The sequence below is a fragment of the Canis lupus genome, chromosome 5 (genome assembly GCF_048164855.1).
Source record: "Canis lupus baileyi chromosome 5, mCanLup2.hap1, whole genome shotgun sequence".
In the NCBI taxonomy this organism is placed as follows: domain Eukaryota; kingdom Metazoa; phylum Chordata; class Mammalia; order Carnivora; family Canidae; genus Canis; species Canis lupus.
In genome coordinates this window covers 52,434,810-52,455,669 of record NC_132842.1, presented here as the reverse complement: position 1 = coordinate 52,455,669, position 20,860 = coordinate 52,434,810, and the positions used below count along the sequence as shown (strand labels likewise).

The 20,860-nt window shown below is 39.3% G+C and overlaps 1 protein-coding gene across 6 annotated transcripts in view; it reads right to left on the bottom strand.

Annotated features, from left to right (window-relative positions):
- The window catches only part of SREK1 (splicing regulatory glutamic acid and lysine rich protein 1), a 45,368-nt gene extending 25,655 nt beyond the window's left edge, over positions 1 to 19,713 (bottom strand). For 2 of the 6 annotated variants that reach the window (XM_072826678.1, XM_072826679.1), the window contains exons 1-4: positions 19,508 to 19,713; positions 13,424 to 13,486; positions 10,147 to 10,280; positions 4,347 to 4,462 (exon numbers count right to left, since the gene is read on the bottom strand). In XM_072826678.1, the coding sequence (XP_072682779.1) occupies positions 4,347 to 4,462; positions 10,147 to 10,280; positions 13,424 to 13,486; positions 19,508 to 19,668 (474 nt within the window). In that variant the 5' untranslated portion in view covers positions 19,669 to 19,713. Of the gene's footprint in view, positions 1 to 4,346; positions 4,463 to 4,748; positions 4,873 to 10,146; positions 10,281 to 13,423; positions 13,487 to 19,507 lie in introns of all 6 variants that reach the window. The other 4 variants (XM_072826680.1, XM_072826682.1, XM_072826683.1 and 1 more) reach the window with 3 other exon arrangements.
- Between the last annotated feature and the right edge of the window lie 1,147 nt (positions 19,714 to 20,860).

Below are 20,860 nucleotides of genomic sequence, written 5' to 3'. Positions count from 1 at the left end.
CCCGAGCCGAAGGCAGATGCTAATAAACCAATTGAGCCATGCAGGTGCCCCTTTGCTCTGTTATTAACATAATCCTCATATCAACTGTAAAAGGTAAGTATGAATATTATGCCAATTTCACAGATAAAGACTTACAGATGTAAAATAATTTTCCCAAAGCTACTTAGCTACTAAGTGTTTGTAGAAGCAAGGTACGACTGCACAAACTAAAAGTGAAACAGGGACAAAGTTTACCTAAGAAACCTAAAATACTGAACTGACTTATACTTTGGTGGGAACAGGACAAAACCTTTGAATGATCTTTACATTACTAAGTTCAGTTTTAGTTCGTGTTAAGGAACATGTTTTTAATGTGAACTTACGCTACAACTTTTATTTCCATTTATGAGATTTAAAATTTCGAGCAATGGGGTTCGCCTGGGTGGCTCAGTTAAGCATCCAACTTTCTATTTCATCTCAGGTCAAGATCTTAAGGTTATGAGATAGAGCCCCGAGTCAGGCTCCAGCCTGCTTAACATTCTCTCTGTCCCTTCCTATTTTCTTCCTCTCGCTCTCCCCCTCTCCAAAAAAAAAAAAAAAAAAGGAAAGAAAATTTTGGACATTGTATATTGTTACAAAACTAAGATTAAACAAATACAAAGTAAAAACACTTCCTCAAGGTAGAGATGAAATTGATAAAACAAAAATATCACTTATACTCATCACAAAAGCCTGTGTAAGATCTTTATAAAATGCCAAATTATGTCTTACACCTTGCTTAAAACTAATCATTGGCTTCTAGTTAACTTTACAATAAAATTCAAATTCTTTTCCAAGGCCCAAAAGCGCTATTATCAGTACCCTATCTAACCCTCCACTATCTCAAAACACATACTACCACCACGCCCATTTCCTAAGCTTCAACTATACTGACTGCCCTTCTATACCTTGAAGACACAAGTTTTTCCCCCCTTAGGGCTTTCACTTAGTGTTCCTGCTGCCAGTCACATCCTTTAGAAATCAGGTCATTCATATCCTCTAACAGATTTCCCTCACTTCATATAAAGCTTCATTTCCTCTCAACCACATCACTGTTTTTCTTCATAGTATTTATTATAATGTGTGGTATCTTGCTACTAACAGATCTTAGATTTGTTGCTCAGCATCACCGTTTCAAGTTATCATAAAGTCGTATAAAATAGCTCAATTCGAAATGGGAGAGTGATCTCTGAATCAAGGCCACCACCCCAAGCCTAGTTTTTTTCCATGTTTTGCTTGTATATCGACACTCCTTTTTTTCCCCCCAGCTTTGTCTTCTATGGTATAAGGTACACAGATGTTTGAGGATTATTATATTTAAGTTTTTTTTAACTGTGCAAAAGAATTGTTATATACTAGTGTTAAATCACAAATATGACTCTTATTATTTATTAGTTTTGCATGGATTTAAAGCTTTAAACAGGCCTTTCCAGGTAACTCTCAGTTGTCAATCCCTTTGACCTGCAAATATTCTCCATTGGGACATTATACTTATTTACATACATACACACACACATACTCATACACTTGGAATGAGCTTTTCCAAATCATCTCATCCAACCCCTTTGTTTCTCAAATTTAAAGTTCAGTTTTTTAGAAACTTTTCCTGTGTCTTCCTTTCATATCATCTTGCTATCCCTATGCTATTCAATATAATAGTCAATTATGACATACAGCTACTTGAATTTTAATTAAAACTCAGGAACACATACATTTCAAGTGCTCAACAGCTACATCTCAAGTGCTCAATAGGCACATGCTGCTAGTGGTTACCACACTCAGTAGTACAGATACGGACATTTTCAGCATAGTAGAAAGTTCTATTGAATGTGGATGCTCTGTAACAATATGATTGCCCTTCTTTTGATGATTAGTCTACTTTCTAGCCCTGATCTAAGAAACTAAGTATTTAGTTACCCTTTTGGTCTTCATTGGGTTAAAGATGACCTAAACTCCTGACATAACACTTTTTGCCTTCTGACATAGAAACTATGGCTTCCCTGAAACCAAAATGTTCCAGGCATAGGATGAATAAATACAAAAGCCCTACGGCAAAAATATGCTTGGAATGTCTAAGAAACAACAAAGCCAGTATGGCTGAAGTAGAGTAAGCTAGGGAAACAGGTAAGAAAAAGGTCAGAGAGGTAAGCAGGAACCAAGTCACAATGGGTCACCTGTCCTCTATTTTCTAGCTCGAATTGTTTTTCATAAATTAAATTTCAAAATAATGGCTATCCACAGCTAAATTAAAAGAAAACCATTTCCCCTCAAGGCAACAAATTAAATAAAAACTTACACTGTTGCTAACCAATCCCTCTAAGAATTATCAAGAGTGCAAGACAATACTATGAAAAAAAAGTGATCCAGAAATTAACGTGTTAAAATATGCCAGAATACAACCAAAATAAAATTTTCTAGAAAATATCTAAAAAGTATCTAAAAAGTATCTAAAATATCAAACTCAAACAGATGTTGAATTAAAAAGTATTTTCCAAGGGTGCCTAGGTGGCTCAACTGGCTCAGGTCACGACCTCAGGATCATCAAGCATTGTGCTGGGGCTCCTCACTCAGGGGGTGTCTGCTTGAGATTCTCTCTTTCTCTTTCCCTCTATTCTTTCCACCACTCACACTCTTTCTAAAATAAGTAAATCTCAAAAATAAAAGGGGCAATTGTGTGGCTCAGTCAGTTTAGCGCCAGACTCTTGATTTGGGCTCAGGTCATGATCTTGGGGGTTGTGAGACTGAGCCCCATGTCAGGTGCTGTGCTGGGTGTGGAGCCTACTTAAGATTCTCTCTTCCTCTCCCTCTGTCCCTCCTCCCCCTTTCTCTCTCTCTCTCCTGCCCCTTCAAGTAAGTAAATAAATACAAAAATGCATCCTCCTCACCCCCAAAAAATAAAAAATAAAAAGCATTTTCCCACCAGGGATCACAGTGCAGGTCTCCAGCAATACAATGACATGTAAAAAAAGACCTAAAATTTTGCACTTCAAAGTTTCAGAGACCACTTTCATAACTTTGGTAAATTAACTACTATCAAAGGGGCACCTGGCTGGCTTAGTCAGTAGAGCCTGAGACCCTTGATCTCCAGGTGTGTTCATGTTCCACAATGGGAGTAGAGTTTACCTAAAGGAGGAGGGAAGAGGGCGCCCGGCTGAGTCAGTTGGTAGAGCATGCAACTCTTGATCTCAGGGTTGTGAGTTTAAAGCCCACATTGGGTACAGAGATTACTTAAAAATAAAATCTTAAAAAAAAAAAAAAAAAAAGGAAAAAAGTATTTTAAAAAAATTAACTACTATCATAAAGCTAGTATTCATTCACTCCCTAATAATCCAATACCACAAATCTAAGATACAACTTACAATTAAGGTGAATTTTGTATTTTGTCTTGCATTATTTTTTGAAAAACAATGACCCTTCTTTAAAATAAATATAAAAAGAGGGGGATCCCTGGGTGGCTCAGCGGTTTAGTGCCTGCCTTCAGCCCAGGCATGATCCTGGAGTCCCGGGATCGAGTCCCACATTGGGCTCCCTGTGTGGAGCCTGCTTCTCCCTCTGCCTATGTCTCTGCCTCTGTCTCTGCGTGTGTATCTCCGATGAATAAATAAAATCTTTTTATAAATAAACAAACAAATAAATAAATAAAAACAAGAGCCTATTAACAGCAAAAATTTTTTTTAAAAGATTTTATTTATTCATGAGAGACACAGAGAGAGAGACAGGCAGAGACACAGGCAGAGGGAGAAGCAGGCTCCATGCAGGGTGCCTGACATGGTACTTGATCCCGGGTCTCCAGGATCACACCCTGGGCTGAAGGCAGCAATAAACCGCTGAGCCACCCGGGCTGCCCAACAGCAAAATCTTATTTAACCCCTCTTAGAAATCACAAAAAAAGGTATTAAGTTCCTAAATGTATGTAGTTAAATGTTTCTGATATTTTTTCCCGTTATAAAGCTGTGGATCATTTTATTTTACTTTAAAAGATTTAGTCCTCATGAACGCGGAAATATAGTTACCTAGATTTTCCAATTCCCCACGCAATCTAAAACGCTCAGTTTCAATAAATGATTCTCCAATGAATAATCTACTTTAGTTCTCAAATTTAAACGAATGCCCAATTACTTCAGAAGTAATTCCAAAAGTCAGTTTAAGTCAACGATAACATGGGAGGAAAAATTAAATAGACATTAAGTAGAAAAATTGAGCAGACATTTTCAATCCTTTTCATTAAAAAAAAAAAGGTTCCAAACAGAAATAATTTTCTAAGTTCTTTTCAAATGATTACACAACTGAACATAAATCCCTTTCAGAAGAGGGTGTGTAATACTTACTGTAGTCAGGGGATTTGGGGTCGGTATGGGAAGCAAGCCTGCACCAGGCATTAAACTTGTCATGGTTGGAGCAGGAGCCAATAAAGAGAGGGCTTTGGATTCCTCTGGAATTTTACCTGCAGAGGCAAGTTCCAAACATTACGGGAAGCAGAAACACCACACAAACTTTACACTATGATTTTACAATTACCCTTGCACTTAAAAAATAATAATAATAAATGAATCTATCTATCAGATCTGTACAAAGAAATAAATAAGAACTTAAGTCTTTCCTTTTATCCTGCTCTACTAGGAAAAATAAAAGTGAGCAAAACTTCAAAGACTAACAATCTCATTAATGGAATATTATTTTAAAAATTGAATAATGTAGACAATTATTTAACACTTTGAGCTATGGGTCACCTGTACTGGAAACTTAATGTTCATGAACCAAACGATATCAAGCATGGACGCTTTCCCAGGACGGTGTTTTCGCGGTGATCGAAAGTTGTGTTACACATGACAACCGTTCGTGTTGGCTGCATCACTAATAGCACACAGAACATCAGATACAGAAAAGAAGAACATTTTTTAAAGTTTAATCCCCAGAAATGGCAAATAACCAAATTAGTCAAAAAAAAGAAAAAGAAAAAACAAATATGTGCGAATTGAAATTTGTTCCTTAATGAGTGCCCCTATCCTAGTTACTAAAACTACCTACTGGTGATGCAAACAATTTTGATAACCTTCCAATATATTCTATTCAATTTTTCAAGCAGACAGAAAAAAACAAAAGCCTACTCCATGTAATCACCTTCAATTTAAAAGGAAGCCTACACCCATCAAGGTAAAAAAGACCTCTCACCAACTAGGTCAGAGATGCCTAAAAGAATCCAATTCAAAGAACATGCCTTGGGAATTACTAAAATTTTTGAGAATCACTAACAATAAAAGTTCCTTTGTCTCAGGAAACTTCTTAACGTCCTGACTTTTAGAACCAATTTATGTATACTTATCTGAAGAGGGGTGGTTAATGCCTAATGTCTTGCTTATAAACACCTTGACTGCCTAATAAAAGTAGTGTAACACTAAAACAATCTTAGACACTAAAAAGAAAAAAATCCCTAGAACTAAAAAATGAAAAACTTACTATAAAATAAGTTCATCAATTGCTGTATTTAAACACTAAACTTGAATCAATTAATTTTGATATGAACTGCAACTTCCGCACATTTTCCCTTTCTGTCCTCTTTCTCTACTGCTCCTGCTAAAATATTACTTAAAAAGTTGACTGCATATATCTATTTTAGAAAAGCTACTTATAATTACGTGGTAGTTGTCTACACATTTCCATTATGGAGTCCTCAAAAAATAAAACAGTGTACAAAATCACACTAAATTGAAAATAGCATATGGATTAAGTTTTCAAAAGCACCGTGCTGAATTTAGAACTGAAATTTCTACTTAAGACAACCAGACGTGGAGGGATAATCTCTAAACAATATTATCTGAATATACCTGTAAACATGGATGGAATTCAAGACAGCTTTTAAAATTTGATTTAAATAATGGTTATACCTTATTTATAGGAACAGAAAAATTACATTCAATTAGCTTTAACAAATCCTACTTTTTCCTAAATTTTACAACATCTAAGTCTACATTAATTTACTAATTTCAAAAACAGTTATTTTATTATTTCAGTGTAAATTCTGCACAAGCACAGATTTTTTAACATGCATAAATAAAAGGTAGGTAGGCCTTACTAAAGACATCAAATAACAGTAATTTATTTTATATTTATTAGTTACTGGTATTAATACACATATCTGTATACCCACCTATATATACTAAGCTATTTATATTGCTACCATGCCCATTTTATGTTACAAATAGGTATTATTTTTTAAATGCTTTAAAACCTGAACACATCTTGATAAATCGACTGAGGTCCTGTGTCTGTGTAAATCTTATGCTTTGCCACCCTAATTTACATACCCAAAATATAAGCTAAGAATTTCTATTATTAATGTCCCCAATTTAAGATTACTTGTAATTAAATAAGCAAAAGTATCCATAAAAGACAGTGTAGGAAGACTACACAAACAAAAAGTATTCAACACAGGCCAAAAGATGAATACCTGATACTATGAAGACTTCCACTTTTGGCTTAAAAAATTTTTCAATAGGTTATCTGCTTCTCACTGCCTTTCACAGTAATAAAAAACTATTATAAATGGTAAGTCTAACTGTAATCACATTTTTTCCTTATTCTAATTACCATTAAAGATACTTTAAGAAAAAAAGTCCCATTGCTTAACTCCCAATATAGAATTCTATCAAATTTACCCTCCAAATACTATCAGAGTATATAAAAGTATAAAACAAACAAGCATTCAGCATTTTCCCCAAACTATACTCCTCAAACTCAGCTGAGAGGAAAAACATCTCTCAGAGAAAATTAAAGTGCTAGTCCTAATCTTGGAATCCATTTAGAAGCTAGTGACATCTGAAAATTTTGCAAAAAATTCAAGCAGAGAAACACACACGCAAGTTTTCATTTCTCAAATACCCATTCCCCATATAGGCAAGTAAAAAGTCTTTGTAAGTCAAGAAAGTAAGTTCTTTTCTATAATAAAATAACTCAAAAAAGCAAATGTCTCTGCTTGTCCTCTACTCCTAAATTAGTCTAAGACATTTACTTACTTTCCTTGAGGATTTTGTATGCTTAAATTTCTAGGGGAAAGGATGAAAATTATTAGCTATCAGTTGGTTTTTATGAAAGATGTAGATTTGGGAGAAAAGTTGCAAAAATGTTGCAATGAGGTCAGAAAATGTTCCTAAGAATTCTATCAGTGTTTTAGTGTTTTGAGAACAAAATGTACTGTGCAGTCTATAAATACACCAATTAAGACTCACACTGAGCTTCACAACACTGTACCCTCGTTTACTATGAAAATTTATTTCACTGTAAGATTGAGCTCTGCTATTCATCTCCCAATATAATCTGCAAAGCAATGTTATGAACCCTTAATGGAATACCATTTACAAAGAACTGGAAACCCAGCTCACAAGTTAAAGTGAAAGAGATTTAACAAAACAAAAACAAAAACAAAAACAAAAAAAGGGACAAAATAAAGAAAAAGAAATGAAATTAAAGTAAAACAATAAAAAACAGAGACAGGGCGTCCATCTTCTGCGGTTCAGACTCCGATCTCATTTCCCCAATGAAGGTTTCACTTGACGGCAGGTTTAGTGGCATGGCAAACAATGCCTAACTCAGGCAAGTGTAACAGGTCTGCCTTGGCCAGTCTAGTCATCTAATAATGCACAAATATCACATAGAGAAAACATACAAAACCAAATTAATAGTCAAAATCCATCTACCAGAAAATGTGGACATAAAGTTACGACTGATGATTAGGCTGACACCCTTGTTATGTTTGACCTTATCTTTTTCTAAGTGTTAACATTTATAAAAAAGAAATCTGAGATGCACGCAACAACAAAAAGAGGTCATATCTGGACAAGTATAATGAAAGCATATTTTATTTTGAAATGGCAGGTTTTATTAACAATAGCTAATGCTTAATATGTATGAAACTATTACACATCAAACATTACTTATACAGCTTAGGACCTTGTTACAAATCTGTCTGCATTAGAAAAACAGCAAATTGAAAGAAACTGAAAAAACTTTTCTTAAAACTGTTGCTTGCTATGGCTGTCTCATTTCTTTCATAATGCTGTTTCTATAACATCAAAGAAAGAATGCAATCAGTGAAGTCAATAGAAGAATGCTTACAGCACCCTATCTCCTCTAACAGAACTTACTCCACTGGAACTCTTTCCTTTGATTTATTTCAAACTCACTTTGCTATCTTTTTCAGTACATAACACATTATTACTCTGCTTGCAGTGCATAATCAGATCTTTCATGGCTCACTGTAACATTCTTCAGATTCTGTAAGGTTAAATTGGTGATATTTAGTTACACTAAATGAAAAATGTGTATCTCAATGTTTCTCTAATACCAATTATTTTATCAGTGTTCTAAAATACAACTAAATTGCAATAAAAATGTGCTTAAACTTACATGTTCAAAACCAGAGAAACTGTCTCAAAATGGTAGTATTAAAAATATTCAAGACCTATTGTAGTAAGTGTGTATTTATTAAGCTCTATTAAGTACAACAAAGAAGAAAACCTCTACATGCCCATAACCTTGAACATTTATGACAAATCATGGTTTGGGCTTCTCAAATACATGAAAAATTCTAAGGGAATATAGCAAGGTTCCAACAAAGCAACACTGATAAAAATTCTTCCTTCCAATTCAGTAATGAGCCAACATAAGATCCTGCACTGTTGGTAGCATAGTTTTCTGATAGGATTAACATTCCCATTTAATAAACCTGCCATCTGACTTTTTTCCCATGCAGTTTACCTGATGTGAAACTGGTATGAACTTGGTATGCAGAACTAAACCATAACCAGCTCTGTTCTCACCTTGCTTTCTCCAATTCTGGGCTCACTGTCCCCTTACAGATCAATAGATAAGGACAGATTCGGCAAATAATTAGCTTTAATCCATTTTTATTGTACTACTCTATTCTAATCTCCAGGCAGGGGGGAAAATACTTTCAAATTTCTCTGGAAAAACATCCAGAATGTCCTATTCTGAGACTTCAAAACCAAAAGAATGGTACTCACTGTATCTAACTGTAATGTTTTTGACATCCCAGAATAGACATTCTGAAATAAGCATCAAATTTCAAAAGTGCAACACTGTGTACCATATGTCAAGTTATTTTAATATTAGCCTTGTTTTAAAAGAGGTTTTAAAACATTCCATATGAAAACTCCTTAAATTGCTCCAGGTAAATTTTTTACGTTGTAAAACAGTTACCACCATCCACCAGGGAAAACATACTTTAAAGACATTTAAATTATAATGAACTATTCGAAAATCCAAAGAGTACACATGCCATAATGTGTACTCGAAATAAAAATTGATTACACACCAGAACTGTCAAATTCAGCACAGCCTATTATATGTAAATGGCTCTGTAAACAGAAATTACTACAAAATAAGTATTAGTAATCATTAGCTCTTAAAGCAGGTTAAGTCTTAAATTTAACGAGGCTTTTGGCCTTGTTCCCATGTTCAACAACTATTTCCTTGATGGAGGCTTTGGGCTTTCCATGATTTTTCTTGAATTGCCCATCCTACCCCCCAAGAGAAGCAAGCCATTAAAAGAAAAAAGTAAATTCCAGTTGCATAGCAATCACATTGAATATGCAATAATGGCTCAATGACAAGGTGAATTACCTTAAGAGGATACTTTGGAGATTAAATTATAAATATCTTTCTTATAAATATTACTTAACCTCAATTTGGGAAAATGAACAATTTTTATTTATGATATCATTAATACTGTATACACAGGGGCAAATGCTCACTTACACATACATTTAAAATAATTTCCCTTACCAATGTAGTATTTTAATTTCAGAAACCTTTGTTTACAACTTGCAAATTGACTACAGAAAGCCAAACAAAAGAAACCAGAGAAGTAATTCATGAATTTTTTCAGATGTTTGGCTACAAAATCTCAAGCACAAGTAAGTAATAAATAGCCATTCTAATGTATTAGGTAAAAATTCTTTCCTTCTCCAAATTTCATTCCTACACACACACACAAACACACACACACACACACAGCAATATACTCTCTACCTACCAATTTCTAGGAAAGCCAAAGGTAGTAACACACAGGACAGAGATTAAAATAATGGAAAAAACATGTCAGATACCAACCTTCTGCACAAGGTACAACTATCAGAGCTCTGTCAATAAAAACCGTGTTAGTTAGATGCTGGGCCACGCCAACACTTGATGGGTCACGAAACTTAACATAACATACTTTGGAAGAAAAAGCAAGAGGTGCGTTGCTGCAAGATAAAAAGAAAAACAATTGGACTAATAAACATTTGGTTTGTTTTGTCATTTTCACTTGAAACATCTTTCTTAGATCTCTGCATAATCTTAATCAAGAATTTTTACTGCTAAAGATTATTAAGACAAAAAAAAGTTTTGTATTTTTAAATTTTTATCTAAATTCCAGGTAGTTAATATACAGTATAATATTAGTTTCAGGCATACAATATAGTGATTCAACACTTCCATACGACATTCTGATGCTCACCACAGCAAGCACACTCCTTAATCCCTATCACCTATTTTACCTATCCACCTACCCCTCTGCCTTATGGTAACCATTAGTTTGTTCTCTATAGTTAAGAGTCTGTTTCTTGGTTTGCCTCCCACTCCCCACCTTTGCTCATTTGTTCTGTTAAATCTACACATGAGCGAAATCATATGGTATTTGTCTTTCTCCGATTTACTCTGAGTAGTAGAATACTAACTCCATCCATGCCATGGCAAACGGCAAGATGACATTTTTTTTTACAGCTGAATAATATTCCATTGTGTATATACACACCTTCTGTTTCCACATTTTGGCTATAAACATTGGGGTGCATGTATCCCTTTGAATTAGTGCTTTTGTATTCTTGGGTAAATACCTAGTAATGCAACTGCTAGATCAAAGGGTAGTTCTATTTTTAACTTTTTGAGAAACTTCCATGTTTTCCAAAGTGGCTGTACTTAAGGCATATCTTAAGTCTTTCACCGTGATTTGTCTACAAAAGTTGACAGAAATCTAGGAAGTCCTATTGTCTTACCTCTAAAAACTTGAAATTTATGAGTTAACCCAAGCAAAACATGAAAACAGCAGATTTAACCCAAAAATGTTCAACCAGCATATTATATCAATGGGCAAAATCACTTTATAAAAAGTCCCAATCCTTCAAATTTTGTAACCACTTCCAACCTTTCCTAATTAGATCACTAAAAACTTCACCAGAGTCTTGCAAATAGACAACAAAGAATTAATATTAAGATCTTTTGCATGTACTAGACTGCTTTAGGCTAGCTAGGCAGCATTGTGATTTCAGACCAAAGATTTTACAAACAAAATTTTAATTATTTTATATGCAAAAAACATATTATTCTAAATCCTACCAGATTCAGTTTAATCTAGGTAGGTCTACAGTAAAAAACCACAGAGCAGAGCACAGATGAAAGCAGTTTTCCCATAATATAATTCATCTTGTCAGACTGCAAAATATACTATATTCAATGATTATCATTTTGTCTATCTGTCCAAGACTATTTTTAATTAAAGTCTAAAATTTTCTTTAGCAAGAAAAAAAACACCCAAATATATACCTAATATAGAACATATACACTCCTTTAAAGCATTAACATTTCTTACACTATGAAATAAGTGAGATCATTGAAAAATATCTTTGCCTTGTGCAGTAATTTATGTTACAAAACAGGTCAAGAAAGTTGACCATAATCCTAGCCCTAGTAAATGGCAAAGGTGGGACTTGAAGTCTAACGATCTAAAGCCAAATATAATGCAACCTTAATCATTCAACTAATCAAGAATTTTAAAAGCATTTTAGGGGTGCCTGGGTGGCTCAGGTAGTTAAGTGTCTGATTCTTGATTTGTGCTCAGGTCATGATCTCTGGGTTGTGAGATGGAGCCCCCCACATCAGGCTGTGCACTAGATATGGAGCCTGCTTGAGATTCTCTCTCTCCCTATCCTTCTATCCTTCACACTCTCTAGTAAAATAAAAAAAAAAAATTTAGAAGCATTTTAATGTACTATCAATTCCAAATATTAGACATTTCTAAAATTAGAAATTTTCACATAAAGTAACAAATCCATCTTGATAATGATTATACATATTCATGCTATTACCAAAACACTGTGATAATGAAACATATTAGCAAGTAGAACTTGAACTTATATTATTAATGTAAATAGGCTAATAAAAGTTGGTAAAAAGAAACTGTCTCTTTCTCACCCAACCCAACTCAATTCAATTCACTCCTGCCTAAGGCTATCCAATTCAGGCTTCAACAGGCTCACTACAACAATGCCTACTCCCCACTCACTCTATACAAACATCTAAGTACTTCATGAATTTGTCACTGAGGTAAAAACAGTGGTGTCCACACTTAACTCACCTTTACATTACCCACATCTCCAATTTAGACCTCTCTTGAGCTTTAGACTCCCAGATCCAAGTGCCTGCTGGGATATCACACCTTGATGGTCACAAGGCCCATCCCCCAAAAGTTACTGAGTCTGAAATAAGTTCATCACCCTTCTTCCTCAACAATCCTGGTCTTTGTCCTATACATCATCTCTCAGTTAAAAATACCACCATATTATTCAAATCATAAATCTAGGAGTCACTAAATGTAACCGTCATTAGTACCTTTCACTAAATGCTTCCAAATCTCTTCTGGCTACGTGGTTAAATTCCACTTCTTTGTTCCTTAAAGTTGGTGTGCCCATGTAACTTGTTTTGGCCAATTAAGTATGAGCAGGACCGACATTCAGGAGCTTTAAGGGACATTACTTGGCTCTTTTGCTCCACCACAATGACCAGCCTCATTTGAGAAATGGGTGGCTGACTGCTACATCAGCTTCATCCCAGAGTGAGTGACCACAATGAGTAGAGTTCCCTACCCCATAAACTTAGCATAAGAAGTAATTCATTTCTACAAACTATTGAGATTGGGGGTTGTTTCCATCCTTGACCCTTCCTCCTTCTTCATCCAGTTGATTGTTAAATCCTGTGAAGACTGCATCCCAAATATTTGTCACAGGAGTTCTTTCATCATTCTCATGATCAGGGCCTTAACTCAAGCTCCCATCATCTCACAAGGATTATTACTATGGCTCCTAACCCATCACAGTGATTCCAATCCCAACTCCTTAATAATGGTCTTTCACAACAGCTGCCAGAGTGATCCCTCTAAACCCTACATTTTATCATGTCATTCCACTGCTTAAATTTACTTAAATTTTACAGACACCCTTCTGTTCTTGCTTCATCCTCTACATCGCACCCAAAAAATCTAGGCATTAGAAGTACTTGTGGTTTCCACAACACATTCTGAATATCTGGGCCATCTTTGCACATATTGTTCCATTTGCCTATGATATCCTACCTTCCTTTTTGAGGGGTAATTCCACTTTTCTTCAAGGCTTGAGTTTCCAAGTCTTCTGGAAAGCTATTTTAAGATATCAAAGTGGTTAGGTACCCCTCCTCTATGTGCTTCCAAGACATTCTATATACACTTTCAGCACAGACTTTAAGAGTTTTCTTAGGTGAAATCCCCAACAGATTTTAGAAGCTGCTAGCCACAACTGATTTGCCACATGACCCAAGGGCCCATTTCACTGGCTAACCAACCACCTATAATTTGGGTGGCTTGATCAAATGAACTTAAACAATCAGATTCTCTATCTTGGTCTGAAAAGTCACTGAGAATCAGGGCTTGGGCCAGATGCCAAAATACTGAGTACAAAATAAGTCTGCAAAGAAAATAGAGCAGATACATGGAATGAAACTGAGTGGACAATAAAGCTTCTGAGAAGAGGCAGATAGTCACCTTGGATGCTGAAATCTTTCTGGTTCCCAGTCCCAGTTTCCATGAGGCCTACTTGTACTAGTCTTTATTTCAATTTAGAGAAACAATTTTATTTCTTCTCGAACTAGACCAAGTGGCACTGTTTCTTTTTCAACAACCCTTGCCCCTAAAAAAAACTGTAATTACAATGAGCTACTAAAGCTCTAGCAATTACAAGTACACTCTCTTTTAGCATTCTTCAAGAGCCTAACAAATCGCCATTGAAACTATTTTCCCTAAAGGGTCAGATCCTTTTGTGAAAGAATGGAAACCTAAATAATCACTACTGAAAACTAAAAACACAATTCCCAATACCCCTACTTAAAACCCATATCATTTCAAATTTAAAACATCCAGGGGAAAGGAAGTATGAGACTGGGTGGGAAAGCAATTTCATGTTATGACAGGCTACCAAGATTTGAGAAGCCCAGAACTGGTTAAGAAAGGCTGATCTGTGCGCATCAAGCATGATCATAAGAATGCGGACACTAGACATAGCTACACCACCGTCATTTTCATCTCCTTTCTTAAAATACAGAAAAGAGATCAACATATATTTAACACTATCTTATTTTGAACATTATCATCTAAATTACAATACAGTGGCAAGCCTAAATACAGAAGATGCTCAACAAGTGTGTATTTATTTATAAATCATTGTTTCCAAATTTTATATTTACAGCTTTTGTTCTCATAAACCTAAACTTTTAAACAGACTTACTTTAATTAAATAGAATTATCATTTTTTTTTAATTTTTATTTATTTGTGATAGTCACAGAGAGAGAGAGAGAATGAGGCAGAGACACAGGCAGAGGGAGAAACAGGCTCCATGCCGGGAGCCCGACGTGGGACTCGATCCTGGGTCTCCAGGATCGCGCCCTGGGCCAAAGGCAGGGGCCAAACCGCTGCGCCACCCAGGGATCCCTAGAATTATCATTTTTAAGTCTATTTTTGACCTAGAGTTTTAACTTTTAAAAGGGTGTTACATGTTCCACTTGGTCTAAATGTATGCTTCGGAAGAAAGTAGCAGCAGCCAAATATAGCAAATTTTACGTCTGCCTGATTTGTTGAATCAAATTTTGCCTCTTTTTTCAAATATAAAACTTTATAGTCTTTTTTTTTTTTTCAAAAAATTTCTAACAGTTTAATGTAGAAATTACAGAGCCAACTTTTTGAGCATCAGTTAAATTTCCTAGGCCCTAATTGGTTATTTTGTTTTTCATTAAACATGGTGATGGCATTGTACAACGTTTTTGAAAAAGTGAATGTGGTACTAATTTTTCCAGTAATTTATTGGAAGATCTATCAAAAAGGATATAATTCAAAGGAAGGACAAATTACACAAAAGTATGTGCAAAATATTAACTGACACATAACTTTTAATAGGGTTTCTGAGGAGGACTCCAGTGGTACTTTGGAGGGCACAATTTTTCCTTTTGTTAAGATCTTCTTACAAATTACTGACACTTGCCAACCAAATGCCAGGAGGCATTCCCATCAATGCCTGACAATCAAAAGGACACATTTTCAAATGTTTCCAGCTAAAATCTACTTACTTAAAATACCAAACCAAAGGACTCAATATAGCCAATGACAGAATTGAAATATTACTATAAATAAGACACAAAAGTATGAAAAAAATGATTATATGTTGAATGAAAAAAGTTTACCATCAATGTATAAATCCTTTGACTCTGCTACATTAAAATAAGCACATATCAAAAGGACTGCAGGCAAATATATGGAAATAGAGGTTTCAATAGGATCGTAAGCAGAAGTTTTCTTTTTCTCTTCTCATAAAATGACTATACTGGTTCTATTAATATTTTTAACTAAATAAGTAAGAGGTGACACATTTTTCCTTGCTTATTAACACTTCTGTAGACCAGAGAGGTGAAGAAAACCAGTAAGCAAAAAGAAATCAACACATGTGAAAAACAGTGTTAGAAATCAGGATAGGATTACCCTCCAAGGTTAGTCATTTGAAGGGGGACACTGGGAAACTGCTAGGGCGCAGACAAGCCTGATGTAGGTGGTGATTACATAGGTGTGTTCACTTTGTGGAAATCCATCAAGCTGTACTTTTATCCATGCATTTTTCTGCATATACAGGACACCTAAAAAAAGGGGGGGGAGGGGACCTAAAAAAACTACAAAAGTTTCTTACTGCCGTAAAAAGTTTCCATGACATGGTACTCCTTTGTTGTGCAACAAGTGAAAACAAAAAATTCTGGGTATTGGGCAGCCCGGGTGGCTCAGCGGTTGAGCGCCACCTTCAGTCCAGGGCCTGATCCTGGAGACCCGGGATCCAGTCCCACGTCGGGCTCCCTGCATGGAGCCTGCTTCTCCCTCTGCCTGTGTCTCTGCCTCTCTCTGTGTGTGTCTCTCATGAATAAATAAATAAAATCTTTAAAAAAAAAAATTCTGGGTATTTATCATCCAGAAGCATAAAAAAGAGCACAATTAAGAATTGTTAACATATATATAAAGAATGTTTAATTATCAATGTTTAAAAGCTAAAAAACCGAATCACAGCCTCATTCCAAAAGAATTCAATTTAAAATGTGAATTTTCATATTAACAGGTGAATGCTTAAAATGTTAATGAGAAACTGTTTCCGCATTCTATTAAAGAAATATATTTCCACCTGAAAAAAAAGAAATATATTTCCAAATTTTAAACAAATGAAATTCTACTCAGCTTCCAGACATTAATAGTAAAGTACTGTTTCTGAGACACTGCAAAACATTTATCTGTCTTCAATACAACTACTACTATTGTACTGTTATCCATTTCAGCTCAAATTTGCAAATAACATCTTTAATATAAAGACCAGGTTATGACCACTTCATTATAGAGCAGAAAACACCCTATTAGTAAAACAAGGCAATATTTCTGAAAGACAGGAATGAGGAATTACACTGAAGGAAAAACTGATTAGGAATACATGTGCTGGGATCCCTGGGTGGCGCAGCGGTTTGGCGCCTGCCTTTGGCCCAGGGCGTGATCCTGGAGACCCGGGATCGAATCCCACATCGGGCTTCTGGTGCATGGAGCCTGCTTCTCCCTCTGCCTATGTCTCTGCCTCTCTCTCTTTCTCTGTGACTATCATAAATAAATAAAAATAAAAAAAAAAAAAAGGAATACATGTGCTGTTTGTTACAATTTTGCAAAACGTATTAGTTTGTGACACAGTAACTCTACCAAATTTAAGTAAACAGTGTTTATTCTGACTTTCAAAGTAATTAACATCTGATTTCAAAAAACAGCTCATTACTAAGTATCAGATAGTAACCGGCAGCATACTGCCACCCATACCTGGTTTTAACAACGAAAGTGGCTATTACGTTGGCACTGAATAATATTCTGTGATATGTTTCTTCTACCTATAAGACACCTTATTACCACAACCTTGAAAGCAAGGTTAGTTTACAAAAGCTCTTGTACAAAATATTTTACTGCTTGTTTCCAGTTAAGCATACACTCCTCCAAACACTTCTCTATCATTAAAAAAAAAAAAAAAAGTTCTGAATGCTTAAACCAAGAGACAGCAGAAAACATTTTCAAAAGTTAAATAAGATCGTCAAGCTATATAGCTGTGGCTAGCCAATAAATAGTATACTCATGCACTTATGGAGTATTCTTGACAAAAATGTATTACCTGAATCTAATCATGCAGAAACAATGAACATAAAGCCAGATTAAGAATCATTCTGCAGGGGATCCCTGGGTGGCTCAGCGGTTTAGCGCCTGCCTTGGGCCCAGGGCATGACCCTGGGGTCCCGGGATCGAGTCCCGCATCGGGCTCCCTGCATGGAGCCTGCTTCTCCCTCTGCCCGGGTCTCTGCCTCTCTCTCTCTCTGTCTCTCATGAATAAATAAATAAAAATCTTAAAAAAAAAAAAAATCATTTTGCAAAACAAAGTACAAGACAAAATGTCAACGCCATGAAAGATTTTTAGGAAGGTGACAGGGGATTCTGGATTAAAGGAGGTAACAATCAAATGCAACGGGTGGTTTTCTGATGATATTCTAGACAAAAAAAGGAAAAGGAAGGAAGGGAGTGAGAGAAGGACGGACAGACGGACACGTGACTGTAACTGGGAAAACGTAAACTACTTCGTATACAGCATCAATGTTCAGTTCGTTAAACGGGCTCTGGAATCGTGGTAACGGAGGAGGATGCACCTGCCCCAAAAAGACACACTTCGGTGCCGAGGGCTGGCCAGGCACGGTGTCTGCTTGGAAAGGACGGGCAGCGGAAAGGGGCGTTTGGGCGCAGGGGGCGTAGGCAGCGGGAGGGGGAGGCGGAGGAGGGAAAAAACCCGCGAGAGAAACGTGGCTGCTGCTCTCCCTAACTTCACCCACGCTGAGGACTTCGCGACAAAAAAAAAAAAAAAAAAAAAGGAGAGGAAAACACTCCGAAAAGCGACCTCTGCAAACCCCGATGCCAACTCTCCCCGTCTCCACGCCGTGGCAGCGCGGGATCCCTAACGGGCGGAAACCGAAAGAAAAATAGGTCTACGGGCATCATCGTCAAATACACCAAAAAAAAGGTCAAAGACCAAAAAAAAAAAAAAAAAAAGTTGTGTGTGTGTGTGTTTTTTTTTGGAAAGAAAGAAATCCTGGGCGACTTCTAAGCCGTTCCTCCAGAGGGATTTGAAACAATGAGCAAAACACGGAGGCCTCTGAGGTGCTAAGCTCTACCTTAAGAACACAGATCTTAAAAAAAAAAAAAAGGAAATTCGGCGCGAGGGCCGCAGGACCCCTGCGGGGTCGGCGCTGGGAGCGGCCGCGGCTCGCCCGGGGCCACCCCGCTGCCCTAACACACCCCGGGACGCGGCCGCGGGGCCCCGGCAGGGCGGAGGCCGCGCCGCAGCGATAACCCGCCGCCCCGCCGCCCCTGATACTTTTTAGCGAACGCTTAGGACAGCGTGACCTTGAGGGCGGAAATTTTAATCCGCTGCCAAGAAAAAAAAAAAAAAAAAAAAAAGGGGTGTGGGAGGGGACGAAGGGACGTGATCTTCACCAACACGGATGGACGGGCTCGGTCGGCTTAGCCAACAAGACGCTAAATCCGCCGGGACGGCCCCGGGGGCGGAGCCGAGCGCCCGCGGCACGGCCCGCACCCCGAGGCGGCAGCAGGCGGGCGGCGCCGCGGGCTCCGGGACTCCGCCGCCGCAAGGACGCCAACAGGCGTTTGCCATGAGGACCGTTCCGGGCCCACCTGCGGCCATCTTAACTTCGGGAAGAAAGACGGGGAGGAAGGGGAGGCACGGACTACGAGACCCGGACGGAGACCACAAACCGGGGATGCACGGAAATTAAAAAAAAAAAAAAAAAAAAAAAAAGCAGCTTCTCTAAATTCTCTGTAGTGGCTCGGTGTAGAGATTCACCTCCCACCCCCGCGCTCCGAGCACACACACAATCCGCCTGACCCGGGGAAAGGGCCTCGGGGCCCCGCGCCCAGCTGCCCTCATCAAACATGGACGCCGAGGTGAGCGCGGCGGTCACGTGACGCGCCCCCGCCCGCGCTCTGCCGCCCCCCCACCCCGACCGGCCTGGGCGCCCGAGGTCTCTATGGCGCCCGCGCCCCTCCCCCAGCCGAGCCCCAGCACTTACTCCGGGGGGTAAAGCCGCAGCTCCTCGATTTCTCCTAGGAAGGAAAAAAGCGTCCGCATCTGCTCGCTGGTCACCGCCGACGACAGGTTGGTCACCTGGATCACCGCCGTAGGGGTGAGGCCGAAGCCCAGCGCCAGCCCGAAGCCGCCGCCGCTGTTCATCCCGGCCCGCTGCTGCCGCCGCCGCCACCGCCACCACCGCCGCCGCCGCCGCCGCCGCCTCCCGCTGCCCAACGTCCGCGACGCGTCAGCGGCGGAACCGGGAGGGCCGCGAGCGCGCTCCCGCGGGCGAAGGCTCGGCGGCGGGCAGGTCTAGCCGCCCGGCCCGCGACTCCCCTGCTCCCCGGGCTGCGCGCGCCGGCCGGAAGCGTCGCCCCGGCAACGGGTGGGTCGCGGCGGCTGCGGCCCGCGGGGGGGAGGGGGGAAGGAGGGAGGCCAGAGCGGGGCTCGCCCCCCTAGGGCTCACGCCGGGCTTGTTCCCGCTGCAGAGGGGCCGGGTTTCGGCCCTGGAAGCGCAGGGCACGCCGCTGCCTCCGCGTCGCGCCCCGGTAGACCCGGGGAAGCGCGAGGCCTGGTCTGCTGGGCGGGGCCGGGACCTGGGGGGGGTCCCGGCGTGGGGGGGGCCTGGGGGAGTCCCGGCGGGGGGGGCTGGGGGGGGTCCCGGCGGCCTCCCCCGCGTGCACTTGGCCCAGGCGAGCGCGCCGTGCTCCCGCGCAGGCCGCCCCGCCCGCGGCCCCACGTGAAACACACGCACACAGGTTGCAAAAATGTACGGGATGCGGGATGCTCGGCTGAGGCTGAGTTAAGGAGGTAGGAAGACAAAGGCCAGGCGGCCGCCAGGACTTAGGCAGTCGCTCCTTGCGCGGCAGGGGGCCCAGGATGCCCTCACCCCCGCCCCCGAGGATGCTGCAGGTGCTCTCAATGGGTCCGTAGGGCCGGAACGATTCTCTCTTTTCTTTTCTTTTCTTTTCTTTTCTTTCGATTTATTTATTTATTTATTCATTCATTCATTCATTAGCGAGAGAGAGGCAGAGACCCAGGCAGAGGGCATGCTCCACGCAGGGAGCCCCACGCGGGACTCGATCCCAGGACCCCGGGGTCACGCCCTGGGCCGAAGGCAGATGCTCAACCGCTGAGCCACCCACCCAGACGTCCCAGAACGATTTTCGATATGATGCCAGGACTCTGCTGACCTTTTCCACCTCGCTGGCATTTGTACCCACGGTGTAAAAGCGACCCCAGGTTAACCTCCTGCGCCTCGGAAGGAAACCAAGGCCGTGGTGCCAAACTGCGCTAAATCGTGGTGTTGTGTGTTGCTCACCTGCTTGCTATCATAGCATGCAAAACTTAAAAG